The sequence below is a fragment of the Notamacropus eugenii genome, chromosome 2 (genome assembly GCF_028372415.1).
Source record: "Notamacropus eugenii isolate mMacEug1 chromosome 2, mMacEug1.pri_v2, whole genome shotgun sequence".
NCBI lineage: Eukaryota > Metazoa > Chordata > Mammalia > Diprotodontia > Macropodidae > Notamacropus > Notamacropus eugenii.
Genome location: NC_092873.1, coordinates 3,279,144 through 3,303,520, shown reverse-complemented (window position 1 = coordinate 3,303,520; position 24,377 = coordinate 3,279,144). Strand labels below are relative to the sequence as shown.

The window sequence follows — 24,377 nt, the reverse complement described above, 5'->3', positions numbered from 1 at the left end:
GATGAGGGTGGCCATGGCCCTGCTTAGGTGCTAGCACATTGCCCGCAACTGGCAATAACCATAGCAGCCATCGCCTTTCCAAAGGCAAAAAAAGCCTCTCCAAACTTACCCTAAAACTTGGACCCTGATCTTGGTTTCTGGCTTGCCCTGGCTCTGAATCTCTAAGCTGAATTCAGCTCAGCCATAGCCTAGTTAAGAAGGCCTACCCTTTGTGCAAAAGAGACTAAAGTAAAGTGAATTACTTTCAAAGCAGGTTTGCCTGAAGCCCAGGCCTCCTGAGCCTCACTGCCCTGGCCATCAGTCTCCCACAAGGTAAAGTATATAACTGAAACCTGCCCTGAGGCAAGAAAAGAACACAAATCCAGGGGAGCAGATTAAATCAGGATTTCTTTTTATTCCTTGTTGGTTCAAAATGGCTAATCAGAATAAAAAATAAAAGGGCCTCTGCCAAGAAGGAGGCGGGTCCCCCTTACAGAGGCCAGGACCCAGGCATCCCCTGCCACCCAGGAGAGTTGGGCTAAAGGTGATCCCCAAGGAAGCTGGAGAGGCTGGAACCAAGGCCTGCCTCTCTCCCTCCATTCCCAGTTTTTGGCATGTGATGAGAAATATTGCTTTTTGGATTCTTCTCTCCCGGCCTTGAATTTGAAAAATCAACTGTAAGAGTTGGGGGGAGGCACTGAGGGGCTGCCCGCCCCTGTAGCCCCCTGGGGGGTGGGGGGGATTGGGATCCAATGATATGGTACTTGGCCATATGCTAGTATGGCCAACTTCCCTTCCTGCTGTGCCAGGGGGCAGGCAGCAGGGCCTTACTCACTGAGGAAAATCAAGTGCCAATGAGACTAGAAAACTAACCGCATCATCCCCACATCTCTCCCTCTGACCAAGGCCCCTGTGGAGAATATCCTCCCTCTCCTCTCCTCTTCCCAAGCTCCTCAGTGACAACTGAGGGGGTAGAAGACAGGAGAAGCCACAGGGGAGGGAAGAGCATGAGTTAAATGCTCCCATGCTGCTCCCCTTTTCCTTTTGGTGTGAGGAGCAGGGAGAAGTGGAGGGGGCTCCCTTTCTCTCCTGATGCTCACCCCTCCCCTTTCCCCATCCCAGGGTAGATATATAATTTCTTTGATATTTATAATATATATATGTACACACACACCTGGTAACGCAGAAGAGGAAAAAAATAGAATCCGTAACAATAATAAAAAAAATTATTTCTGGTTTAAAAACGATCCGGTTCCCTCCAGGGCAAGCAATTGCACACATGTCCACTGAGTCTGGCCCAGGGGTAGGGAGGGCGGGGAAAGGAGTTAGTGCCCTAGGCAGCAGGTGCCAACTCTCCCCCAATGCCCTGCCTCCTCATCCTCTTGGGATCTGTGGTTTGAAAAGTGTCCATGCAGGTAAGGGGACTCCCTGGGGGAAGGAGGGTAGCCACTCAGGGCCCTTTGGTGTAGGCACAGAGGCGCCAAGGGCTCACACCGAAATCTCATAGGTGGTGCCACCCACCCCCGACACCTTCTTGACTCCTCCTCGAGTGGGACTGCTGAGGGGGGGCTGGCCCGGGCCAGGGGAGGCAGAACCCAAGGTCTTGGGCTGCCCATTGGATTTGCTGTAGGCAGTCTTCAGCTGCATCTCATCTCTGGGGAAGGAAGGACAGATGGGTATCAGGAAATGAGGAGGACGGAGTGACAGAACAGAGAAGCAGAGTATAAAGGGATAAGGATAGAGTCATGGATGTTTCCTCTCCTAGCTGTTCATTCACCCCCTCAAAATACAAATGTCTCCCCAATGATTCTCTTGTGACGTCAGGGGAAAACAACCTGACCCTTATCCTTCTCTAACACTCACTCCCCCTTCCTTTCTCTAGGGGGAATTTCTCATATACTCACTTCCTCTGGCACACAAGGCACATCCCTGTACTTCCTGAGGAAAGATGGATAGGCACTAGGACTGGCTAGACATGGTGAGGAGAAAATGAGGAAATCACCAAACTCCTGGGTTCACTGGAGCTGAAATGTGCTCTGAAGGCAATGACACCTCATACAGGTCAAGAAGAAAGGGTAAAGTCTACAAGGCAGCTCTGATACTTACTTGGGGGCCAGTAATGGCTGCAAGGCAACTTCCTCTGTCTCAGGGACACCAGATGGGGCTTTTTGGCTGCTGTAGGACATGGATCGGCCCAAGTAGGCAGTTGGGGCTGGCTCAGGGGACCCTAGGCCCCGGCCCCGAAGCCCCTCTGGCTTGCCAAAACGGGGGGCAGCTGGGCGGCCCAGTGGGGTCTTGCCCAAGGGTGAACGCTTCGAATCGTCCGAAGATGAGCTGGTACGGGGGGCGTGGCCAGAACCTGGCGTAGACTGGATGCCTGAGTCTCCCAGTCCAGGCTCCTCTTCCCGGCCTGAAATAGGAGGTGACTGGCGCAGCAGCTTCTCCCGCTCCTGAAGGGAAGCCACAATGTGGCGCGACAGATTGTCGTACCGCACAGGTGAGGGCTCACGTGGTGGAGGGCCAGCTGGCACCAGGCGTGGGTGCCTCTCAGCTTCCCGCTGCTGGGCCAGTCGGGCTGACAGGAAGGGGGAGGTATAGCCCAAGGGGGGGTCTGGCTCTGGCCCTGCCTGCACCGACTCAAAATCAGGGCTGTCAGAAGGGGTGAGCAGGCTGTCATAAGAGAGGCTCCCATTGCGTGTCTGGTTGGCTAGACTCTTGTAAGAGGTGGAAGTTGTCCCCTCTGAACGAATTGATTGCAGCTGACCCATTTCAAAGCCTGTGCCTTGGGCTGACTTGAGGCTGGAGGAACGTGAGCCACTTGACAGTGGGTCAAAGTGAAAGCTCTTGCCGAAAGTGGGAGAGCGGAAGCTTTCTGGTTCCAGGCTGGGCTCTGAGCGATAGCTGGGGTGGCGGCTGCTCTCAGCAATGGAGGCTGGCTCCTTCAGGCTGTCTCCTCGACTCAGCTGAGGAAGGAAGCCCAAGAGCACATCAAAACCTGGTCTAAAGGTACCCCCTTCATTCCACTGGTGCCCAACAGGAAGGCTCCTGAGCTCAGGGAATCCCCCACTCATGGGATCGGGTCCCTCCCCAGTCAGCAACTAATGAAATGCATTCCTGCCCTTCCCTCCTCTCCCATCTTCCTAAAGAACCCAGGACCCACTTTGACTCTCTGTGCCAATGTCCCTCCCCATCCCCACTGGGGCAGATCTTGTACCTTAGCACTTGAAGAGTGAGGTATGGCAGCGGACGTACTGCTGCTGCTGTAGCCAGGCCTGTATTTGTACATGGTGGGTGTGGGGGGGTTGTCTTTGCTCAAAAGACTGTCTACAGGAGGAAATACAGAAGCACAGCAATAATGAATCACTTTGAGGTTAGCAGAACCCTTCACATATTAGCTTATTTGACTCTCCCAACAGAGAGAACTTAAATAACTTGCTTAGGGTGGCCCAGCTAGTACCTAGGACAAGGCTGGAACTCAGACTTTTCTGACACTTCTTATGATATCACTTAGCTGCCCTAGCCCTCTTCTAGAAAGACCTGGGCCAATGGAGAATCCGACTGAGCAGAAGAGAGGAGGCCCAGCGCATGTGATGCTGGTCTCAATCAGGCTAATGATGCCAGCAGGGAACTGGATACGATTACCCAGTGTGATGACAGTGGGACATAGGTATCACCACTTTTAAACAGGAATCTGATTCTCTAGCAGAGAAAGCAGGGGGTCCCCATCTCAATGGGGCCTCCAGGCCCCCCTCCAAGCTCCCCATTTACAGAAGCTCCCTCAATACTGCTGTCTTTGACCATCCTACTCTCCCCATAATTCAGGTATGGCCAGCCTGTTCTTACCCTCAGTGGTGGCTAGGCTGAGGTGAGTCCGGAGGCCTGTGTAGCGACTCAGGTCTGGCTTAGGAGGTGGTGGGGGCTCAGCATCAGCAGACTGACTCTCTGTTACCTCCAGGCTTCCCTTGGACTAAGATTTGCAAAAAGGAAGAGGTTAGACATGGAAGAACACAGTCTTTGTGAAACTGAAGGTTATCTGGGATGAGGTAGAAGTCCACCTCATCAAGAGGTCACAAGTGACATTTTTTCTAAACAAGTTGGACAGATGGGAGATGCAAAAAGGCCCTTCTGTCCCACAAATTCATGGTTCAGTACCAATTCATTCATTCATTCCCTTCCTTTCTACTCCCACTGCCATCGCCTGGGCTCTGATATGTGAGCTATCAGCGTCCTCCCTTCCTGGACATCAGCTCCAACTAAGGCTCCCCACCTGCCAGTTACCCTTTATGGGTGTGCAGACCATAAACTTCACAGGTATGAGGAGGGGATGAATTCTTAACAACAAAAAAAAGATAGCGGAAGTTAAAAGAGATAAGTCCATTATGATTACATGGAATTGAAAAGCTTCCAAAACAAAACAAATGCATCCAAAATAAAAAGAAATAATCAACCAGGAAAAAACCTGTCATACCAAATATCTCTGACAGGGTCTGACATCCAATTTATACAGACAACAGAAATGTAAGATGAAAACCCACTCCTCCTTTGTCATATTGCAAAGATACGAACGGGGCAGCTAGGTGAAGCCCAAATAGGGCACTAGGCCTGGAGTCAGAAAGATCCAGCCTCAGACACTTACTAGCTGTGTGACCTTGGACAAGTCACTTAACCCTGTTTGTCTCAGTTTCCTCATCTGTCAAATGAGCTAGAGAAGGAAATGGCAAACCACTCTAGTATCTTTGCCAAGAAAACCCCAAATGGGGTCACAGAGAGTCAGATACAACTGCAAATGACTGAACAAAAAAATATGAACAGTTCTCAAAAGAATTGCCAACTATTAACAACCATGTTAACAAAGAATGCTACAAATCACTTAGAAAGAGAGAAATGTAAACCAAAACACTCCAGTTTTCTCCTCTTAGCCAGCAAATTGGTAAAGTTGACAAAAGATACCAAGAAGAATCCCCCAGGAGCACCCACTGGAGCCTTCACCCCATTCCCATTCCAATTCACTCCTCACAAAACTGCCATCATTCTCACTGGCTCATCATTCAGTGGCCTGCTGACTCAAGTTCATATACAAGTTCGACACTCAAGGCCACCCACCATCAGGCACCATTTGCCAACCTTGCCCAATGCTATCCACATAGCACTTTAGTCTCCAGCCAAACTAGACTATCTCCTATCTCTAAAACACGCTCTACATCTTTTCCTTTGGCCTCCAGGACTTGACTTAATCAATTATGTTTAAAATATTAATATTAAAGCAAATATTTCTAGTAATTCTGTTCACATTTTCTGTCCTTTTTTCAATAACCTTAAACATAAACATTCATGGTAAGGAAAAAAGAGAATTGTCTATCTTCATTCATGGTGTCAACTAACTTCATGAACTAGCTAGTTCCATAGGTTTCACCAGAAGGAGTCTACAACATACAAAAACATTTTAAGAACATCTGGTCTAGCATCAGAGGTAACATAAGGAGGTACAGGTAATTTTAAGACTGGCAGAATGTTACAAATGGCATAAAAGGGCCAGACCAAGGACATCACAATCTTTTTTTCCTCATGACTGGGGGAAACTGATTCCCTCTTGATCTTACTTCCCATCCCCTGGCCCCTTCACCTTGGTTCTCTTGAGCTCCCCCTGGATACCATTGTCCATAATTTTCACAGCAATCTGTCCATCTGATATTTCTGGTCGAAGGAAAGGAGGCCGAATCACAATTGTCTGCTCTCGCTTTGGTCTCCCCAAGTACCTGGTAGTTGAAGAAACAGATCCTTTTTGAGCACTCACCATCTGCAAGGCATTCTGAGGGATACCAATAATATAGGACAGGGGCCTCCACTGAAACACAGAAGAGGCCAGCACTGAACCAACTCTCTTCATTCTCTGAAGAATGGGAAGGTTGGGTCACTAAAGGTTAATCCCTACCTCAGATCACTAAAGGTGAATCTGATTCCTCAATAGAAAAAAGACCCAACCAATCAACCATTTGTTTATTAGGCACCTACTATGTGCCAGACATTATGATGGGTGCTAGGGCTACAAAGATCAAAAGCAAATAGTCCTGCCATCAAGAACTTACATTTTATCAGGGGAAACACCAGGCACAGATCCAGGCACATACAAAACAGATTTAAAATAAAGTATGGGGGTGGGGACACTCAAAACTGAAAAGAAGGTTTCCTGCAGGAAATACAGCTTGAATTTTACAGAAACAAGGTATTCTAAATAGAGGGGAGGTGAGAGGGCCTTGGGGGTTTAGAGGACAGCCAGGGCAAGGCCCAGATCCAGTCAAGTGACAGCCACAGAGAAGCCTAGGCTGAGTGCACACAGTTTAGGAAGAAGGCTGTAAAGGGGGGTGGGCTTGGGCTGGGGAGGAGCTTTCAAGGCCCAACAGAAGAGCTTCTCTCTGCTCTCATACAGGTAATGGAGAACCACAGGAGTTTATGGAGTAAGACAGTGACACAGTAAGATCTATCTTCACATTAGGAAAGTCACTTTGAGATATATGTGGGTTTGAGAGAGGAAACCAACTGATGTAGAGACCAATTAGCAGGCTATTTCAGTAGCCAAAATAACCAGGAGAGGCCGAAATCTCCTCTTCTGACAGCCACCTAACTCTCTAAGAGGAAGAGCCATGACTGAATTCAATCTCCACCTACCACTATTCCACTCTAGAATGGACTCTCAAAAGCCACATTTGAGCCAGGGGAGGAGGCTTTACCTAGGTGCTGAAGAGCTGCAGAGCACACGGCTAACATTGTTACAACAGCCATTGGTGAAAGGGTTGACGCCTCCCCGGAATTTACCCGTAACCTGCAGACAAGAAAGCACTGTGAGCTGTGTCAGATGATAGGGCATTAGGAAACAGACAAGGTGCTGAGCAGACTACCCCACAAAGGAAAAGGCCTATCCCTATCCCTACTTCCCCCACTTCTCCCATTATCAATATAACCCTTTGTTGACAGTATTATACCAGTATAAAAAACAAGCATAATTAAGTATAAAAAAATCCTGCCCCACTGTCCTGCAACCCCTCCCCTATCTCTTCATACCTGTTCGTTGGTTGTACGACCCCTGGCCACCAACACTACATGAAATCCTGTGAGGCCAGCTACAGGAATGAAGAACAAGCCAGCCACACACATGACTGCCATGCTGCAGCCTCAGAGTCAAGGGAACCATTAAAGAGACTGACTGACCCAGTGCCACCAAGTGGGCCTTCCTTCTGCCATCATCCCCACTCCCAGCCTCCCTCTGCCTCTGGGCCATCCCCAACACTGAGCAGTCTGGAAGGATACGTGACAGCTGTGCAGACCCCTGAGAGCTCCTCCATGTGGTAGAGGATGTAGAGCAGGCCAAAGCCAAACACCCCCATGATGTGGGCGGTGAGGGAGAGGAGGAAGAGGAAGAAGTAGCGGTAGTTTCGTCTCCCGATGCAGTTGTTCACCCAGGGGCAGTGGTGGTCAAATTCCTAACACAATGACAGAAAGGCTGAAACAGGTCTGCCTATCACCCTACCAGCTTCTATCAATAATGAAAAGAGAAACAGCCCCAAGTTTGTTTTGCTTTTGGTCTATGTGCCTCGGATGACCGAGAGGACTTCAGGAAGGCCCATGAAGGGGAAGTCACCCAGAGGCCACAGCTCATTCCCAAGGAGCTGCTGTGGCTTTCTCCGCTGCAATGGCCATACCAGCCCAACCTGCTACAGGACTCTGTGCCAAAGGGAAATGAGGCTTGGGTGAATCAGGTTCTTTATGGAGCTGACGGCTACTTACAGCCTAAGGGAAATGGAAGCAGCTAAGCAGACAATAGTCAGGGAGAGAAAGAAGACAAAAGCAAAGCATCACATAAGGGGGATCAGAGAACCTAAGCAGGCACAGAAGGCTCAAACTGAGGGAACGGGAACATAAGAGAGAATTTAGACATGGGCAGAAGTCAGGAGAAGTGTTTCCAAAAAACCCCAAATAAAAGTGAGACTGGGATCTAGTCAATATTTTTCCCTTCCGAGATCTTATTCTCTCCTGCCTTCTGTGTCAGTAGAGCATGCTAGAGAGGCATGGGGTAGAGTAGGATTAACAATGAGTGGAAATTAGAAAAGGCCTAGGTTCCAATCTCAATGCTGATACTTACTAGCTCAGTTTGCTCATCTATAAAATGAGGACAATAATACCCAAAGCATCTACCTTAGAGGGTGGCTAGCGAGGGTCAAATTAAATCAGGCATACACAATGATTTGTAAACCTTAAAGCATTACATAAATGTCATTGACTATTGTGGCCTTTGACACAGAGCTGGAACATACAGCTGATGTCCTCAAGCTCTGGAGTGGAGCCTGGAAAGCCAAAGACCAATGGACGTGATTTGATCTCCGTCTCTCTCATATGATGGGGAAGATGGAGTCATCAAAGAAGCAGGTATTCTGCTCGGGCAGAATATCCGTAGCCAAGGCCCTTACCTCGACACAGTTGTCACAGACGCTGCAATGGGAGCACCGAGGAGGACGGTAGAAGCGGCAGGTGGCACACCATTTCATTCGAACCTGGATCCCTTTAATCTCTACAGTTTTGTAAAGTGGGGCTCGGAAGTCATCCTCCTTATCCTCATCCTCTTCAGCTGCAGCAAAAGGAAGACGGGTGAAGCCCAACTGGAGTCCAGTTCGGGAGACACGCCCACTGCCTCTCGCATCCCCAGCAGGCTCCGAACTCAGAGAGCCTGGTTCCCTCTCCACAGCCAAGCTCAAGTTGTTTCCAGTTTCTAAACATGCTTTGTTCCCTCTTCTTACAACTCTTTGCTCACATTAGTCCCTCTCTCTATATAATGAATGAAAATTCTACCCAGCTTTCAAAGTTTAGCTCAAAAGTCATGTCCTTCAAGGCTTCCCTAATCTCCAGAGCAAGAAGTGATCTCTTCCTTTGCTGAATTCTTCTGATACTCTACGCATATCCTGCTGGTGATATGCAAATAACCACAACACAAGGGAGAATGAAGCATGCGTCTCATCTGCCCTAGGAGCCTAAAAGTTTGAGGAAATGTGTCTTAAAAAATCTTTATTTCCTCAACAATGCCTAGTGGAGTCTTATACACCGCTGACCCCTGACAAAGAATAAATAAATTAATGAACGATCCCCTGGGGTTCCATATATTACTGCCTCAGCCCTGGGACTCAGTTCCTTCTACCACTTATTGGGAAACTAGAAGGGAGAAAGGGGTGAGGAAGGGTATGGCAGGGAAGTGGCCTATGCTAACATAAAGGATCACTGGATTTACAGTGAATCAGGCCACACACGAAGGTCAGGAGAACCCCAGTCTCACCAATCCTGACCTAAAAACCTATACCAAACTTGGGGACTAGAGTCCCGTCCCTATTTCTAGTCATAAATAAATTTCATCATTCCCAAACTCATAAAGTCTAGGGTTAATTGTATTTGCTCTTCTTTCTCACAGAGCTCCCAAAGGGAAGAGAGAGGTCTTACCTCGGGGAAAAATGCCTGGGTCCATGAAGGTGGCCATGCTGAAGTTGGCCAGCACAAAGAGGAAGACGACAGCATTATAGATGGGCACTGCAGGTGACACATACAGGCTCAATCCTGGGCACCTGTGCAGAGGAAAGAAGATGAGAAGGGGGTAATAAGAGGAGCCCCCTGGAGTGATAGATCTCCCTTACCAACCTGCTCCATAGAGTACAAGGCCTCTCAGAGACCCAGATGATGGACGTCCCAAACCTTCCCCACAGAGAAAGCCATCCCCTTGTCTACTAGTCTACAGTAGACGAGTGAATGAGGTTTAGGGGTTCTCCTTCCCATTACTCCAGGAGGGGATCCTACAGACAAGGAACTGTCTTTGTCTCAGTTCCCAGAACCACACACAAGTCTGGTTGGAGGTTTCTCTTTATTTTCTCAAATCCCTGTTCCTATTTCTCAACCTCTGGACAAATGGGTCTGATTTTCCATAGGGTGTAACAAAGGACTAGGAGAATCCCCCTGTATAAACCCTCTGCCACTTAGGAAACTGACCTCAGAAACACCAGAGGCCAATTTCTTTTTGGAACTGACCAGAATTTTCTGGAACCTATCCTTCCCTCCTATCCAAGCAGAAGAGAGGACTGGGAACAGACTGTGTCACCAACAAGCACATCTCTTTCCAGAGCTGCCTAGAGATTCTGGATCCTCGACAGGTTCCACTGACATGAACACAGGCTCAAAACACATAACACTAGCTTCTTCTCCTCTTCCCTTGCCCCCACTCCCAGGTGACTCTAAGCCCTGTGGCTCAGCTTCCCACTCAACTCTCAGGGGCCCAGAGCTTCTTCAAGGACAGAACTGAGTTCTATTCAAGAGAAGGTTGACAAAACAACAGAGTTGCCCCCCTCCCCCCACGACTAAAAATGAATCAGAGCAAATGGGGCTCAGACTAAAGGACCCCTAATTGAATAATGACAGGGATATGGAAACTACAAAAACCTACCCAGCCAACTCACAAGAAAAGTCAAATATCTGCCAGAAGGGATGGTCTAGTTTAAGACAGGGATGGGAAACATGGCTCAATTCCTTCCTTGAGGAAGTCCTACAGAAATCTCCTCTTTCTCTAGAAACTTCACACAGCTGAGAGCCTGCCAAAAGAATCACCCGGTAATGGGACAGCAGGAGCTGACATGGAGAAGTAGAGGGTATTCAAAGGCAGCCTGGTGGTACTGTGGTTGGAGTCAGGAACATGGGAGTTCAAATTCAGCCTCAGATACTTAGCTGTGTGGCCCTGAACAAGTCACTTAACCTCTCTTTCTCTTAGTTTCTTCAGCTGTAAAATGCTTACACGGGTGCTGTGAGGATCAAATGAGATACTGATAAAAGTAATTAGCACAATGTCTGGCACATAGTGCAAAAATAAACCTCTATAAATGCTTATTCCTTCCCATCCTCCACGTTCCATTCTGACCATCTAATTTTACAGATAAGCTTAAGTGACTTGGCCACAGTCCCAAAGGCATAAGCATCACAGACGGGATCTGAACCCAGCTCCGACTTGTGCACTGTCCTATACTGTCTACCCTGAGAGAAGGGCTTCTCTCCTGCTTCCTTTTGGAAGTCACTGGCATAATGCACTAATCTACTTTGTGGCTAGGAGCTTAATCCCCGAACTAGGGCAGCATGTGTCCTTGTCCCCCTTTCCTAGACTAGTCTGAAGTAAAGAAGGAAGGAGCCAGGAGAACAAGGTGCCAGATGGTCCCAGTGGCTTAATCCATAGTAGCCAAGCATTCTATTAACCAACATAAGGGAAGGCTTCTCAGAGAGCAAGAGAGCCCCCAAAGAAAAATAATTCAAGACCCAAGAAAAGAATCTGAGGAAAACCGGAGGGAATGAAGATTATGTCCCTGGAAATACTAGAGAATCTACTTTGACTTGCCTCCAAAGAGCCCCAAGGGTCACTGTCATAGAGGCCTTCTGTTTCTTTCAGTGTCAGAGATCAGAGACCTATCTCTCCTCTGGACAAGAAGATGAGGACAGGAAGAGGGCGCCACCACTCTCCTATAATAAGAGGGGGCTCAGGTTAAGTTCTCTGCTCTTGCCAGAAATGTACCTCAAACTAAAATAAGGACAGAGATCCTTTGCTCTGTCTAGGGTTTACAGAAGCAAAAAACAAGAAAAGATGGGGAGGTATGGTAAACCAAGCAGAAGGAGGATACCCTACCCAATGCCACACTAATGACTGTCCTTCTTCATTCTTTGGAGGGAGGGATGGTTACCGGTCACCTAGGCTAGAACCTCTCCCTAGTAGGGTCCTGTCTCTTGTTTCTGGGGGAAAGAGGGTGACTCACTTGACTGTCATGCTACCTATGCCTACGACCTCTCCCTAAGGAGGCAAACTGAAAGGGGAAAGAGTAAAATTAATCAATTCTCATAGATATCATGGGAGATAACCATGTTTAAAAAAAAAAAAGCCATTTCTCAGAAGAAAACAGATACTACTCTGATTTTTTTAGTTTATGATAAAAGACAAAAGGGTTTTCTCCATCCCTCAGGCGACCTGGAAGTTCCCGGGAAGTTACTAAATAAGAGGATAAGGGTTAGCAGCACCCATGGGGATGTGCCAGTTTCCCTAATCCCTTTTTTATCACTGGGTTTCCTCATTCCCTAACCAAACTAACTCATCCAGTTCTCCTCAAACTTTTTAAGGCATCCTTTTCTAGATGATGAACTTTATTCCCCTCAGAATATCTTTGAATTTAAATCTGATCCAGTCAAGGTGTATGGGGCTAAATTCCAATCTGGACTAAAAAGAAACGAGCCTCGGGAGCTGATGCCAACAACCTTCCTTTTAACAAGGCCAGAATTCCTGCTCCCAGATTGCTAAAAGACCCTCTGCTCTCAGCCATGGAGCTCCAGCTGTCAAAACAGAAAATGCCTCTCCTACAAAGAAGAAGCATGCGGGAGCACAGTCTTCTCCTGCCTCCCTGAACTTTCTTCCCGGACTGGGGAGGGGCTGTGTTGCTATGGTGCTCAGCAGGGTTCCTGGGTGACCTCCCCAAACAGCTTGCCTGAATTTGCTCCCTTTGACAGAGGGTGGTGAGGCATGGGCTGAGGAAGGAGTTGTTAGGGCTCGTTTTCACCCCATGGCAATAATCACAAAGCTCCAGAGGTTTGGGGAGCGGCCTAAGCCCAGAAGCGTGGCTGACTCACTGACAGGACTCGTCGACCTACCCACCACCCCAGGAAAAACAGGTTCCTCTCCCCACTCTGTCAAGCAAGGGCAAAAGGAAGGAGTAGAGGATGGGTTCCAATGCCTACTTTCTGTGGGGTCTTCCCCCAAAATGCCTCTATGAGAGGCCAAACAAAGGAGAAGGAAACTGAACTGGGACTCAGGAGGATCTAGGGGAGCGGACCTCTCATTACCTGGCCAGGTGGCCATGGTTAGCTAAGTCACCAAATTTCTCCCATGCTTCTGTGTTTCCTCAGCTGTATAATGAAATGTAAGAATGAAGAAGACAATGTTTACAAAGATCTTGGAATTCTTAAAAAGCACCTGGCCCAATACTGAACATTCATTGGCCAAAAGGAACAAGCAAACATTGTTATCCGCCATCATCATTATTTATTATCATTCCAGTCTCTCTATCTCCAATTCCACTTTTCCTGTCTGAGGTTCAAAGGAAGAAAGACTCTTGCAAGCAGGAAACAAGTAAGTCTCTCAAGAACAAGGACATTCCGCCAATGCCTGGCATGAGAGAAGCATCTGATTCATGTGCTCACTAACAGTGGGTGAAGCTGTGATGAATGAAGCTTCCTTCACCCCTGGGGGAGCTGCATGCCCCTGGACACAGGGGCTATGAGCCAGACCTTCCTGCCCTCCTGCCCCATCTCTCCCACACCAGCTCCCCTCTCCCATGGTGCACCTTTGCCAAACTCCAGAAGAAAAGCACTTTATCTTTGAGGAAGTTGCCCTCTTGCCCCAAAACATGATTGCCTTGTGCCCCTTCCTTGCTACCCAGGAGCATCTATAGAGAACCCAGGTATTCTTGGTGAAGAATACGTACAAAGACAGGGAGGAAAACCAACTATTACCCAATCAGTCCCATAAAGAGGAACTATAACCACTGCAGAGAGGGAAGACACCAAGGGACCAGCAAAACAAAGCCATCTACCTACCTTTCCAATAGTCTCTTGGATGCTAGGGTTGGGAGGTGAACAGAGGAAGAGCCTACACAGAAGCAGTCTGACAAAGGACTAGCCAGCCCCTGGCCATGCCTTGAAGGAACAATGAATGCAATCACAGATTTTTTTTTTCCCCCACTCAGTTTTACAAATAGAGAACTGACAAGCTAAGTAATTTAGAAACAGGCTTTTTGGACCAGAAAGGGACCTTGGAGACTGGCTGGCCCAACCCCTTCATTGTAATGATGACTTAGGTCTAGAGAGGTCAAGTGACTGACCCAGAGTCACACAGCTAGTGGTAGCAGAGGTGAGACAGGAAGCCTGCTGAGATCCCTAGATTCTGACCTTGGACTAGCACTCTCTCCATTACTGCACTGCCTCTTTGCTCAGTAATATTAGAATTAATTAATTTAGAAATCAGGCCTCTTGTTGTAAGAAAAGCAGAAAAAAATCTATTCCACCAGGCAGGTTCCCTTTGGAAAAGTATAAAAAGTAAACACACAAGCCCAAATTCTTAATACAACCACTTAACTTCAGGACGTAAGAAAACAAGAATGGGAAAAGGGCCACAAAGCCTGAGGAATGGGAAGGTCAGCAGCTGTGTCCAAGTCCCCAGAGGGATAGAGGGGCTTTGAAATAACCCCCAGCCAACACCCCATCTTTTATCCACAGGACAGACTGTTGCTTTATATTCATAGCCTCTCCTCGCCTGATGAAGCAAATGAGAGGGAAAATTATTTCTAATAAGTTGAAACCCACATGCTTCTGCTAATTAAATCTGCCAGTTAAAAGGGCCTCTTCCTCCCACTGCCAGCCTCCCAGGTTCCACAAGTGGGTCTTACACAGCAGCAGTATAAGGAACAGACTCAAGACTGGGGAGTGGAGGGGGGAAGAAATTAAAAGCAACGTTGAGGAAGGCCAAGAGAAAACTAAGGAAAGGGTTGGTTTACTTTCAGCTTTGACCTCCTTCTTGTTTTCCAAACCTGAAAAATTCTCTTCTCATATAGGACTTGAGAGGAGTTTGGGGGATAGGAAGAAAAACTTGTGGTTCTGAAATATTGATGGCTCTGTCCATTATCTTGCGTCTGTGGGGAAACACTCTGGTCAGATAAGCAAGAGATGAGAGTTCTGAAGAACAATGAGATGGCTAACCAGGGGAAGAGAAATGTTAGGGTTGTCTCTCTGAAACTGGGAAAAAGAAGACCCTAGCCTAGACAAGCAGCTTAGAAAACATTGCAAGTGAAGGCAATCTCACCGGCTCAAAACTTCCTCTCCTAAACTGAGAGCCTCCAGAGTCACCCCATATTCTTTTCCAAAGCTCATCCTTTCTCTGCACAAGGATGAGGGGACCACAGCCCACTAAAGGGCCCTGTCACTGGCACTAAGGAAAGGAGAAAGTTTTCACAGAATGTAGAAAGGAAGTTAAACAGTTTCAGCTACAGTTTGAGGAAACGTCTATTTCAGAACATTTCTGTTCTGGGTAAACTGGTGTAACCAGGCAAACACTTCACTGGTCCGTGATGAGCAAGTCAAGAAATGGGAGAAAAGGTGCCTCCTGCTCAGTGTAGCTCAGCAACAGTGTGATTCAAGAGAACCCCCATTAACCTATCCTCAACTGCCTCATTTTTAATATGGGCTTATGTATGTACACACACACACACACACACACACACACACACACACACACACACACACACACGTCTTGCCCCGACATCTTATGTTCCAGAATACCATTCAGTATACACTACCTGACCCAGTACCACTGGTCCTGCTGTGACTACAATGCTAGAGTTCCACATTAAGATCCTCTGGGGCCAACAATGGCTCTACTTGCCAGATGAACTCTCTCACTGTGACTTCAGCCCTCATTCCTGGTGTCCAGTGCATGAAGGACAATATAGGCAGAAAACACAAGGATTCATGAGGAAGATAAAGGATAAGTCGCCTACAAGACCCACTACTTTCCAGAAAACAATGGATCACCCCTGAGCAGAAGAGTACAGAAGTAGAGGTCTCCTCTCATCTTTGATGGGGCCTAGCCGGCCTGGTCAGGCTACCAAGGTGGGAGCCCAGGGATTCTATCAGTCACCCATCTTTTGCTTCTCCCTCTTTTTGGCATATTACAAACAGAATGAAACTTCAACTGGCTACCTCCACAAGACACAGAAGCTGGTAATCATTTCACTGATTTTTTTCAAGTAAGGCTCTCAAATTTCTCATTTAAGTTACACCAACTCAATTAACAGTTCATATTTTATAGCATTTTAAGATCTGTCAAAAAAGAAAAAAAAGAAAGAAAAAGAGAGGAAGAAGCAGCAAGGGATAGTGAAGAAAGTGATGGAGCAGGAGTAAGGAAGACCCCAGATTCAGATTCTTCCTGTGCCACATTTCCAAGATCTGCAAGAGACGAGTCTCTGAACTGCTCTGAGCCTCAGGCAACTCAGTCTTATCTTAGCTGGGTTTCATCTGCCTGGGTGGAGTGCATTCTCACACCCACAAAATCCCAGATCCTTGACACTGGCTAAGGCTTATAACCCAACTTCCTAATGAATACCCTTACAAGGCAGGGAAGACCTTGTTCAGTAGGGGCTCAGCAGAGCTAAGGGCCTCACCTCCTAGTCACTGTTATAGTAAGGATTGGAGTCAGGAGCTGAACTACCTGACCTTAAGTCTAGAACTCTAGCCACCAGACCAGGAGGCTTCCCTTTCCTATTTTTAGGGTTTCCTTTTCCTCCCTTCTTTATTGGCACCCACCAAATGGTGACTGACTCCAAAGGAAAGTCAAGCCAAGAGGACCCTGTCTTCAAAATATCACCTCTACTTTTTACTCTGTATCTTTTTATCTAATCCATGATATCTCTTATTTCTCTTCCCAGGAGCATCTTATTGTGGAAAATCTAGTTCTGCATGATTCATTCATTCACTTGATTCAGTCACAAATAAATAATCAGGGCAAAGAGTGGCGCACTGAAACTCTGCCACCCTGAAAAAGTACTATTCTGAACCATCAGATAGACCCAAATGACTTCAACAACTTCAGCCTCTGATGTCCAGCTAAGCCAGCCTTTATGACAGAAGGAGCCAAGTTTTCAGAAGGTGCTGGGTGGTGAGCAGGTAACACACAGGAGACTAAGAAGGGAATCGGTGTATGAAGGGCCAGCACCTATTGTCTCCTGGATCTCCATCCAGTAACAGACAAGCCCAACTCTGACTTACAGAAGCAAGGGAAACTTCCAATGCCCAGTTTTCCAAACTGAACCAAGAAGGAGGAAAATGATTCCTATTCACTCCAGCATGAACTCAGAAGGCTTTCTAACTAACCACTATGTTCAAAGGCCCCCTGTATCAGGGACGTTTTAAAGGAGTCCTCTGAGACAGAAGACTCAGTCGCTAGCCTCTCCAACACACTCTCAGCCTTCTTGAGTCTAAGGACCAAACCATCAGTGAAAACATTTAGCAAAAACTATATGCTGCATGCAGCACAATATCATCACTTGAAAACCTTTGAACTTTCCTAGTCCACAAAGTCTGAGGACTCAAGATGCCTTGCAAAAATCATTCCCATTCCCTAAGCTCCCTGGTTCCCTCACACAGGTCTATTCACAACTAATTGCTTAAGCCTCTTCAGGTCTCTGACGGCTTCTTCCCACGCCCTAGCCCTTCCTGGATTATCTAATGATAGGGCTCTGAGGCATAATGGGAAGACATCTAGGGTTCCATGGAATGGGAAACTGGTTATAAAGCCACCAGGAAGTTGGACAAAAGGAAGGATGACAGTTTGAATCCCACTTACTGCCCCTTTTATTACCATCTCTCTGGGCATCGAATTGCCCCCATCACTGCTAGCAAACATCCCTGCTTCCCCCTTAAGAACACCACTAGGTTCAAACTCACGTAAAGGCAAAGAAGAGTGTTGTGGCTCCCACTAGGAAGATGGCGGCTGCCGAGACGGGCACATACTTGCTGGGTTTGAATCTCTTTCCGGACTCTGTGGGCATGTTGGAGCTCTGGTGGGAGATCTGCCTTGCCGCATAGCCCAGGCCCACACAATGGCAGAATGGGTAAGAAAATGGGATGTGGGGTCAATGGAGACAGGGAGGAAGCAAAGCACAGGAGGAAACCTGGGGATTCGAGTCTGAAACTACTGCCCTTCCCCCTCCCAAATAAAAGCAAAGGTCAGAGGATTTCAAATGAAACAAAAAGCATGGGAGGGGGAAAGGAGAAACCAACAGGTGAATAAACCCCCTCCCCAGGATGAGACAGGAGGGGGACTAAGCAGCACAACTTATACAGTTTAAAAGGCAAAAAGGAGCTGTGGACTGTATACATGCAAATGGCTGCAGGCTGACAACATGGGCAGGCAGAGAGATCAGGGTTGAGCTCATGGGTGGAGACAGGTCTTTGAAGGGAAGGAACAGGGAAGAATAGCCCCCAGGGCAAGGGAGGAGAGCTGCTGACAGGCCTCCTTTAGGAAGCACAAATGCCCCTTCAATTGATACCAAGTCTGCCACACTTCCAAAAGAGTGTCCTGGGTTTATTCAAACTATGTCTTGCTCAACTTTAATCCAAATGAGAAACTTCAGGTGGGTACCCCTTCCAGCTTCAAAGAGTGTCTGTTTCCATGGCAATCTCTGCCCCTTTCGAGTAGTCTCCTTGGTGCCACATCCCCCACACCTCAATTTCACCAGGACCGGCTGCCTGGCAATGGTGGTTTAATTTTATTTATTTCTCTCTTGGCGGCTAAAGCCGAGCAACAGCTGCTGCAAGGTTGAGCTGTAAATCCTTCCCTTTGAAGGGGGTGGGGGGAAGGGAACAGGGAGGGAGAGCCTGTCTATCCTAGGTCTCTTTATTTTATTCCAAAGCCCGTCAAGGGCCACCGTTTCTGTAGAGTTCATGTAAAACAAAGAGGAAATCTGAAATCCCAGAAGCCATAGTCTCCACTTGGTCAAAGGTAGATAAAGGAGCTGGTTCCACTTGACTAGGTTTTGGCAAATAATGGCAGATGAAAGAGGTTCAGAGGTTCTCCTGAGTTGGGGCTCTTCTTAACCCCTCTGGGCTCTCTCCTCTCTTCACCCTTCAGCTGGGTAACCAGGAGTCACCTAGAGAAAACCAATGGTCATGTCAGAGATTCAAAGAGGAAGCTTTCCAAATGCATGCCAGAAGCATTGGCACCTGACAGGTTGCTCTCTTCTAAGGAGACCTCTTCCACTTCTCTCAGACCCAAAAGGAGGAGGAAGAGATCAGAACATTTCCTATCTCAAGCCCATGACTTCAAGCAGATGGGAGGGTAAAGGGCTTGCTCCCCAGCTCACTGAGCAGAATCCAATCGCCCTCGAGAGGGACTGCCAAGTTCAACCAGACTAGTTGGCTAGTCACAGATTCATGTGTGTAAAAAAAACCTAAACCCACACAAGGTCCTACTAGAAAGAAAGGAATTGGCCTTTAAGCCAAGAGTGCATTACTGTTGTTATTACTGTTACAGTGCAGGAAGAAAATAATCACCTCTAAAGCAAAATAAGATACTCCAACCTCCATTCCTCCTATTTGATCAAATATGTATATGCATATATATGTATATATACACATACACACACATACACACACACACACACTTTGCTTTTTAGTTACCTCTCTAAAGGGGTAGTGACTGGGTAATTATCTCAGACAACTCAGAATTGTCTAGTCAAGGAAATCAGAACTTGGTACTGAAAGGTGAGTGGTAAAGAACTGAATGTACTTCAGGACTCTTACTTAATTTAAACTGACAATCCTGAAAGCAAACTTCAACAGTTCTTTCTTAAAACGGCTCATTAGGATGTAAGCTCAGCTCCACCTATTTAATTGAGATTAACAGTAACAATTATTACTGTTTATGACAGCAGCAATGTAACACTAGCCCTTTAGATTTTATACAATGTTTTTCATCTGGTGATCTCAAAGCACTTTACTCTTATTATATGATGACACACTGCCTCCCTCCCCACTCTGTCAAAGTTAAGCCTAGAGATGTGCTAGAGGCTATTTAATGAGTCACTGGATCAGAACTTGGGAGTACACACACACCCCCTGACCTCCCACAAATACATACATATTATTCTTCATCCAACCCTCAGCCACATAGGGAAGAACTATTCTGGAATCAACATAGGTCAAGAATGTGATTTCTTCAAGTTCCAGATAGGCAGGAAGGTTCTCGCTTCCCTCCAACAGTTGAGTTCCTCCTTTACCACCCGGAGACCCAGAGGAGACCCAGAGATAACGGCAGTTGGGACAAGAAGGCACAAACTGGAATCAACACTTCCTCTCCCACCTCAGGGGGTGGAGGCCCTTAGGGGTCAGCTCCACCTTCTGGATTTACCAACTAAACTGGTTTGTTTGTTTGTTTTAAAACTAAAAGAAAAGGTTTCTTTGTTTAAAAAGACTTTTAAAAGTAAATAGCAATTAAAACATAAGCATACTTCAAGGAGAGAGCCTCAGTAACACAGGATTTCCAAGTTTATACAGCTAAGTGAATGATTTAATTGAAAACCTATCTTTCTCAGGTATAGGGACATGTAATAGTGAATAGGGGCAGGACTTACGGATTTCACTCATCGAGGGAAAGAGAAAACTCCCTCCACCAAGGCAGATTGGCACCTTCCTGGCAATTTAGTGTCTTAGAGATTCACCCACAGCACTGAGAGGTTAAGTGCCTTGCCCAGTGTCACAAAGTTAGTACGTGTTAGAGGCAGGATTTGAACTCAGGCTGACTCCAAGGCCAGCTTTCATTCCAATCTAACAAGGTATCTCTCAGGGCAGTTCTAATTCATCTGCTTATCCCTCCACTTCAGGAGAATAGCAGAAAGATCTACTAGCTCAGGATTGAGAACCGAAGGCCTCAATTTTGGAAGGGAATCAATGACATACCAATGCAAAAGCATCCAACTCTTTCCCCAACAGAACAGGGAGCTTACTACCTGGAATTTAGGAACAGTGACAAAGGTAACCAGTTGCAAAATAAAAAACTAAAATTCTTCACTTTTTATTGATAGAAGAAACAATACCCACGGCACAAAAACATTTTTTCTGAATTCCAAAGATTAGAGCAGATGAAATCCAAGTATAACAGCGTGCTGTCATCTAGCCTAGAATATAATATTATTTCATATTGTACTTTATACAATGAAATGAATGCAAAAGTGGGCCCATACTGAGGAAAGCCAGGGTCAAAAAAAGATATAAGATTTTGGAAACACATTGCAGGCAAACATAAACTGAGCATTACATGAGATGTTTGGGGGATTTACATGAAAGAAAGCAGGATAAAATCTAGGAAGGCACAAAGGACAGGTAAAGAAGCTTCCGGTCACATTAGAAGGATGTGGTGCTTGTTGACAGGGTTGATGTTACAAGGATCAAGAAAGCAATTTGAATCCATAAAAATATGGGAAGTTCGTACAAGAGTGTGTATGACAGGCCAAACTAAGAAACCAGCACAAACACAATATTTAAGAAAGTGGGCTACAGTGCTATAGGGTAGGGCACCACCTAACTAACCTAAGAATATGCTGAACATGTTTGTGTCTTAGGAATGGCTTGGAATCTAACAGTAGCAAATGATCAAAATATAGGTACCTCAACAAGGAATGAGGCTACAAGAAATACTCTTTCAATAACTAAAGAGAGGCACTGCGCAAGAATGAGCTGGGGTTCCAGCCCTGCCCAGCACATACTAGCTGTGTGATCCTGTTAAATAAGGCTCTTAATCTCAGTGCTCCAGATTACTCTCTAAAACAGTAAGTGGAAGAAAAAGTACTGACCAGCACTGGTACAAAGAATTTCTTCCTCTGGGAATACCCAGGTGATGTCCATCCCTGCACCAAGAAATCACAAGTCCAGTCCCACTCTGGGAGGGCTAAGTGGACAGAGTGGATGGTACCTGATCTGGAGTCTGGGAGACTCAGCTTTCTGAGTTCGAATCTGACCTCAGACACGTCCCAGCTGTGTAACCTTGGTCAGGACACTTCTCCCTGTTTGCCTCAGTTTCGTCATCTGTCAAATGAGCTGGAGAAGGACATGGCCAACCGCTCCAGTACCTTTGTCAAGAAAACCCGAAATGGGGTCACAGAGGGTCAGACACGATTGAACAAAAGTCCCATCTAGGCACAAAGTACATTTAGGTAGATGCTAGCGGTCGTCCCGGCTGGACCCTGTGGAAATTGCTGACCAAGGCTAGGTTTGCTTCCATGTTAGAGGCAGTCGGACCCACAGAGGGGAGGGAGCCCTGGTAGCAGGGGAACAAACCGAGAGGAGCCCAGGAGGGTGACTGGGGGTGCTCGGGGCAGTCTCCCGGGACAGGAGCCCGGGGAGCTTCTGCTTGAAGCTCAGGGAAGGGGAGGACTCGCCGGGCTCGCCCAGGTTCCCCCGAGGTGGCAGAGTCTCAACTCCAGCCCTCCTAGTTCGACTCCATGCGTGGGGCTTCGGCTGGGCCCCCGCCTCCTTAGACTCGGAGCCCTATTTGTGTAACCGCGGGCAGACTCAGTTTCCCCAGCGGTAAAATGGGGGCAGCGCACTCACGCCCAGGCCCCGGCTGCCGCTGGTCGGGGACAGTGGGGGGGCTGCTGCCCTCCCGGAGGCCGAGGGGAAAGTGGGGCAGGATGCCGGCCCCGGGGCCCCCAGCCCCTCTGGGAGTCGGGCCGGCCTCGGAGCCAAGGAAAGCTGGGCCGGGGGGTGGGGTCCCCGGGTGGCCCTGGCCCCGGCTCCCCCTTCCCTGGAGGTCACCCACCCTCCCTCCCGGCACTTCCGGTTCCGCAGGGGCCGGTGTCCCCGGTACTCACCCCGTGCGCGGTGCCCGCCGCCGCCGCCCCCCGGCCGTGCCGCCCGCCAGCCCGGCAGCCACCCAGTCCGTACGTCCGTCCGTCCGCCCGGGCTGTAAGAGGCAGCGCGCGGCCCCCGCACGCTCCACGCCCGCCCCGCTCCGCGCGGCCCCCGCTCCCCGCGCGCTCCCGAGCCCGGCGACGCTCCTTCTCGGCAGCAGGCGCGCGGCCGTTGGGCCTCGGAGGCCGGTCTCGAGTTCCCTCGCGCTCCCATTGGCTGCCCAAGCCCCGACGCGCGCTGGGTCTCGCGCGGGGCACGTTTCGCCCATTCATGCGGCTCGCACCGCCCGCCTGCCCGCCTACTTTCCCATTCACTGACCGCCCTCCTCTCGCCCCCGCCCACCTCGTTTTCAGGCGCGCGCACGTACGGAAGATCCTCTCCCCTTCCTCCTCCCCCGCCCCCAGTGGCCGCGGCTCACTCGTTTCCTAATTGGCGGCCGGGGCACAGCGACGTAGGCGCACGAGACGTCGAAACTGCGCGCGCATGACCATAGGACTCAGCAGACGATTGGGTAGAGGGTGGGCGTACTGCGCAGGTGTTCTGGAAAAAGGAAGTGGCGAGGGGAATATTTCCATCTGTCTTATCCCTTCTTTGACTACTCCGGTATCCAATCCCAAAGGCTCACAGATCTGAAAACACCTATTTGCGCACATAGTACTCTTAAACCCTAGCGTTAAGCAGGTCAAGCAGGCAGTCTCGCTCCCGTCTGAGCCAAGTCTCTTCAAGATGCGTGGTACAATCCAGACGAGCGTCTAATTCGACCACTCACAACAAGGACCCGCCCTCTTCCTGCTTCAGTCCTTTCCCTCATTGGCCAGCCCCAGGGAAACTGAATAGTCCCTTTTGTTGGAGAAACTTTATTTAAAACCCTCAGAACCCCAGTTCATAGGCCATCGAGAATGCCTGGTGGCAGAAATAGATTTTCAGGTTCCTGAAAGGGCCCTCCGCAGACTCCACCTTCTTTCTAGGCTGGGGGAGGAGCGGGGGTGAGCTGCCTGGGAGGGGGCCTAAAGGGGAGAGTAATTCGGGTTCAGATGACGAGAAGGGACAGCCTGGGAGAGGCTGGGAAGGGCCCTGGCTTCTCCTCTACTCCCCGTAGACTCACTGGTTTTCTATGATGAAGGGACCCAGAGGGTAGGGTGTAGAGCTCCCTGGGCAGCTTATAAAAGAAACTGAACAGGCCAGCATGCAGCCGGAATGCTTCAAAGGGCAGGGCTTTCCGGAGGTAGGTGGACTAGACTAGGTAAGGATTTTGCAGCTGGAATGTACTTATCACATTAAAGCTGGGTAAGTGGTGACCTCGGAGTTTGGATCTCTCCCGAGACTTTCAGAAGCAGCGTGAGCCTGAGCTTCTAATCTCACTTTATTCATCTGTGCTAATGACAGCAATAACACTTCCTCATGGGGTTGTTGCAAGGATCAAATGACATGAGCACAAAATGCTTTGCAAACTTTAAAGTTGTATAAGATTGAAGTTATTGCTGGAAGCTCTAATTCAGTCTTGTTCCCAACTACACTGAAAGTTTGGGGGCAGAGGCTATGCCTTTCTAAACTTTGTCTCTCACACAGCAGACACATACAAATTATGTTTTTATATTCTACAGACAAGTTCCTGTGACACCCTACTAAGTTCCACACTATTCCTCTTGCCCTTTGATACTCATCACCTATTACAATAGGAGCTAAATGCTCCTTACCCTTATTCAACTGGGGAAGCCATTCCCTTCTTTGGAAAGCATGGCAAACACCATATATTATGCTTCCAATAATATGTAAGCTCTTGGGCAGATCAGTTTTCCTCATTCTTTTCAACTACAAGTTTGTAGTTTTAATTGGTTCCAGGTTCTTACTAATATTTCAGCATCAGGTGGCATGGTCAAGGGGATAGG

The 24,377-nt window shown here is 48.1% G+C and overlaps 1 protein-coding gene across 2 annotated transcripts; it reads right to left on the bottom strand.

The window, feature by feature from the left end:
• Positions 1-369: 369 nt before the first annotated feature.
• Positions 370-22,585, bottom strand: ZDHHC5 (zDHHC palmitoyltransferase 5). 2 transcript variants are annotated; one of them, XM_072638665.1, is made up of 13 exons: positions 22,449-22,512; positions 21,551-21,707; positions 17,527-18,731; positions 9,460-9,581; positions 8,442-8,599; positions 7,285-7,457; positions 7,039-7,141; positions 6,708-6,799; positions 5,603-5,735; positions 3,823-3,946; positions 3,194-3,303; positions 2,086-2,942; positions 370-1,633 (listed from the first exon to the last, which is right to left on the bottom strand). In XM_072638665.1, the coding sequence occupies exons 3-13, from the start codon at positions 17,628-17,630 to the stop codon at positions 1,468-1,470; spliced, it is 2,142 nt and encodes a 713-aa protein (XP_072494766.1). In that variant the 5' UTR covers positions 17,631-18,731; positions 21,551-21,707; positions 22,449-22,512; the 3' UTR covers positions 370-1,467. The 2 variants fall into 2 exon arrangements, with proteins under 2 accessions (XP_072494766.1, XP_072494765.1); XM_072638664.1 differs by lacking the exon at positions 21,551-21,707 and having other exon boundaries at positions 22,449-22,585.
• Positions 22,586-24,377: the final 1,792 nt, after the last annotated feature.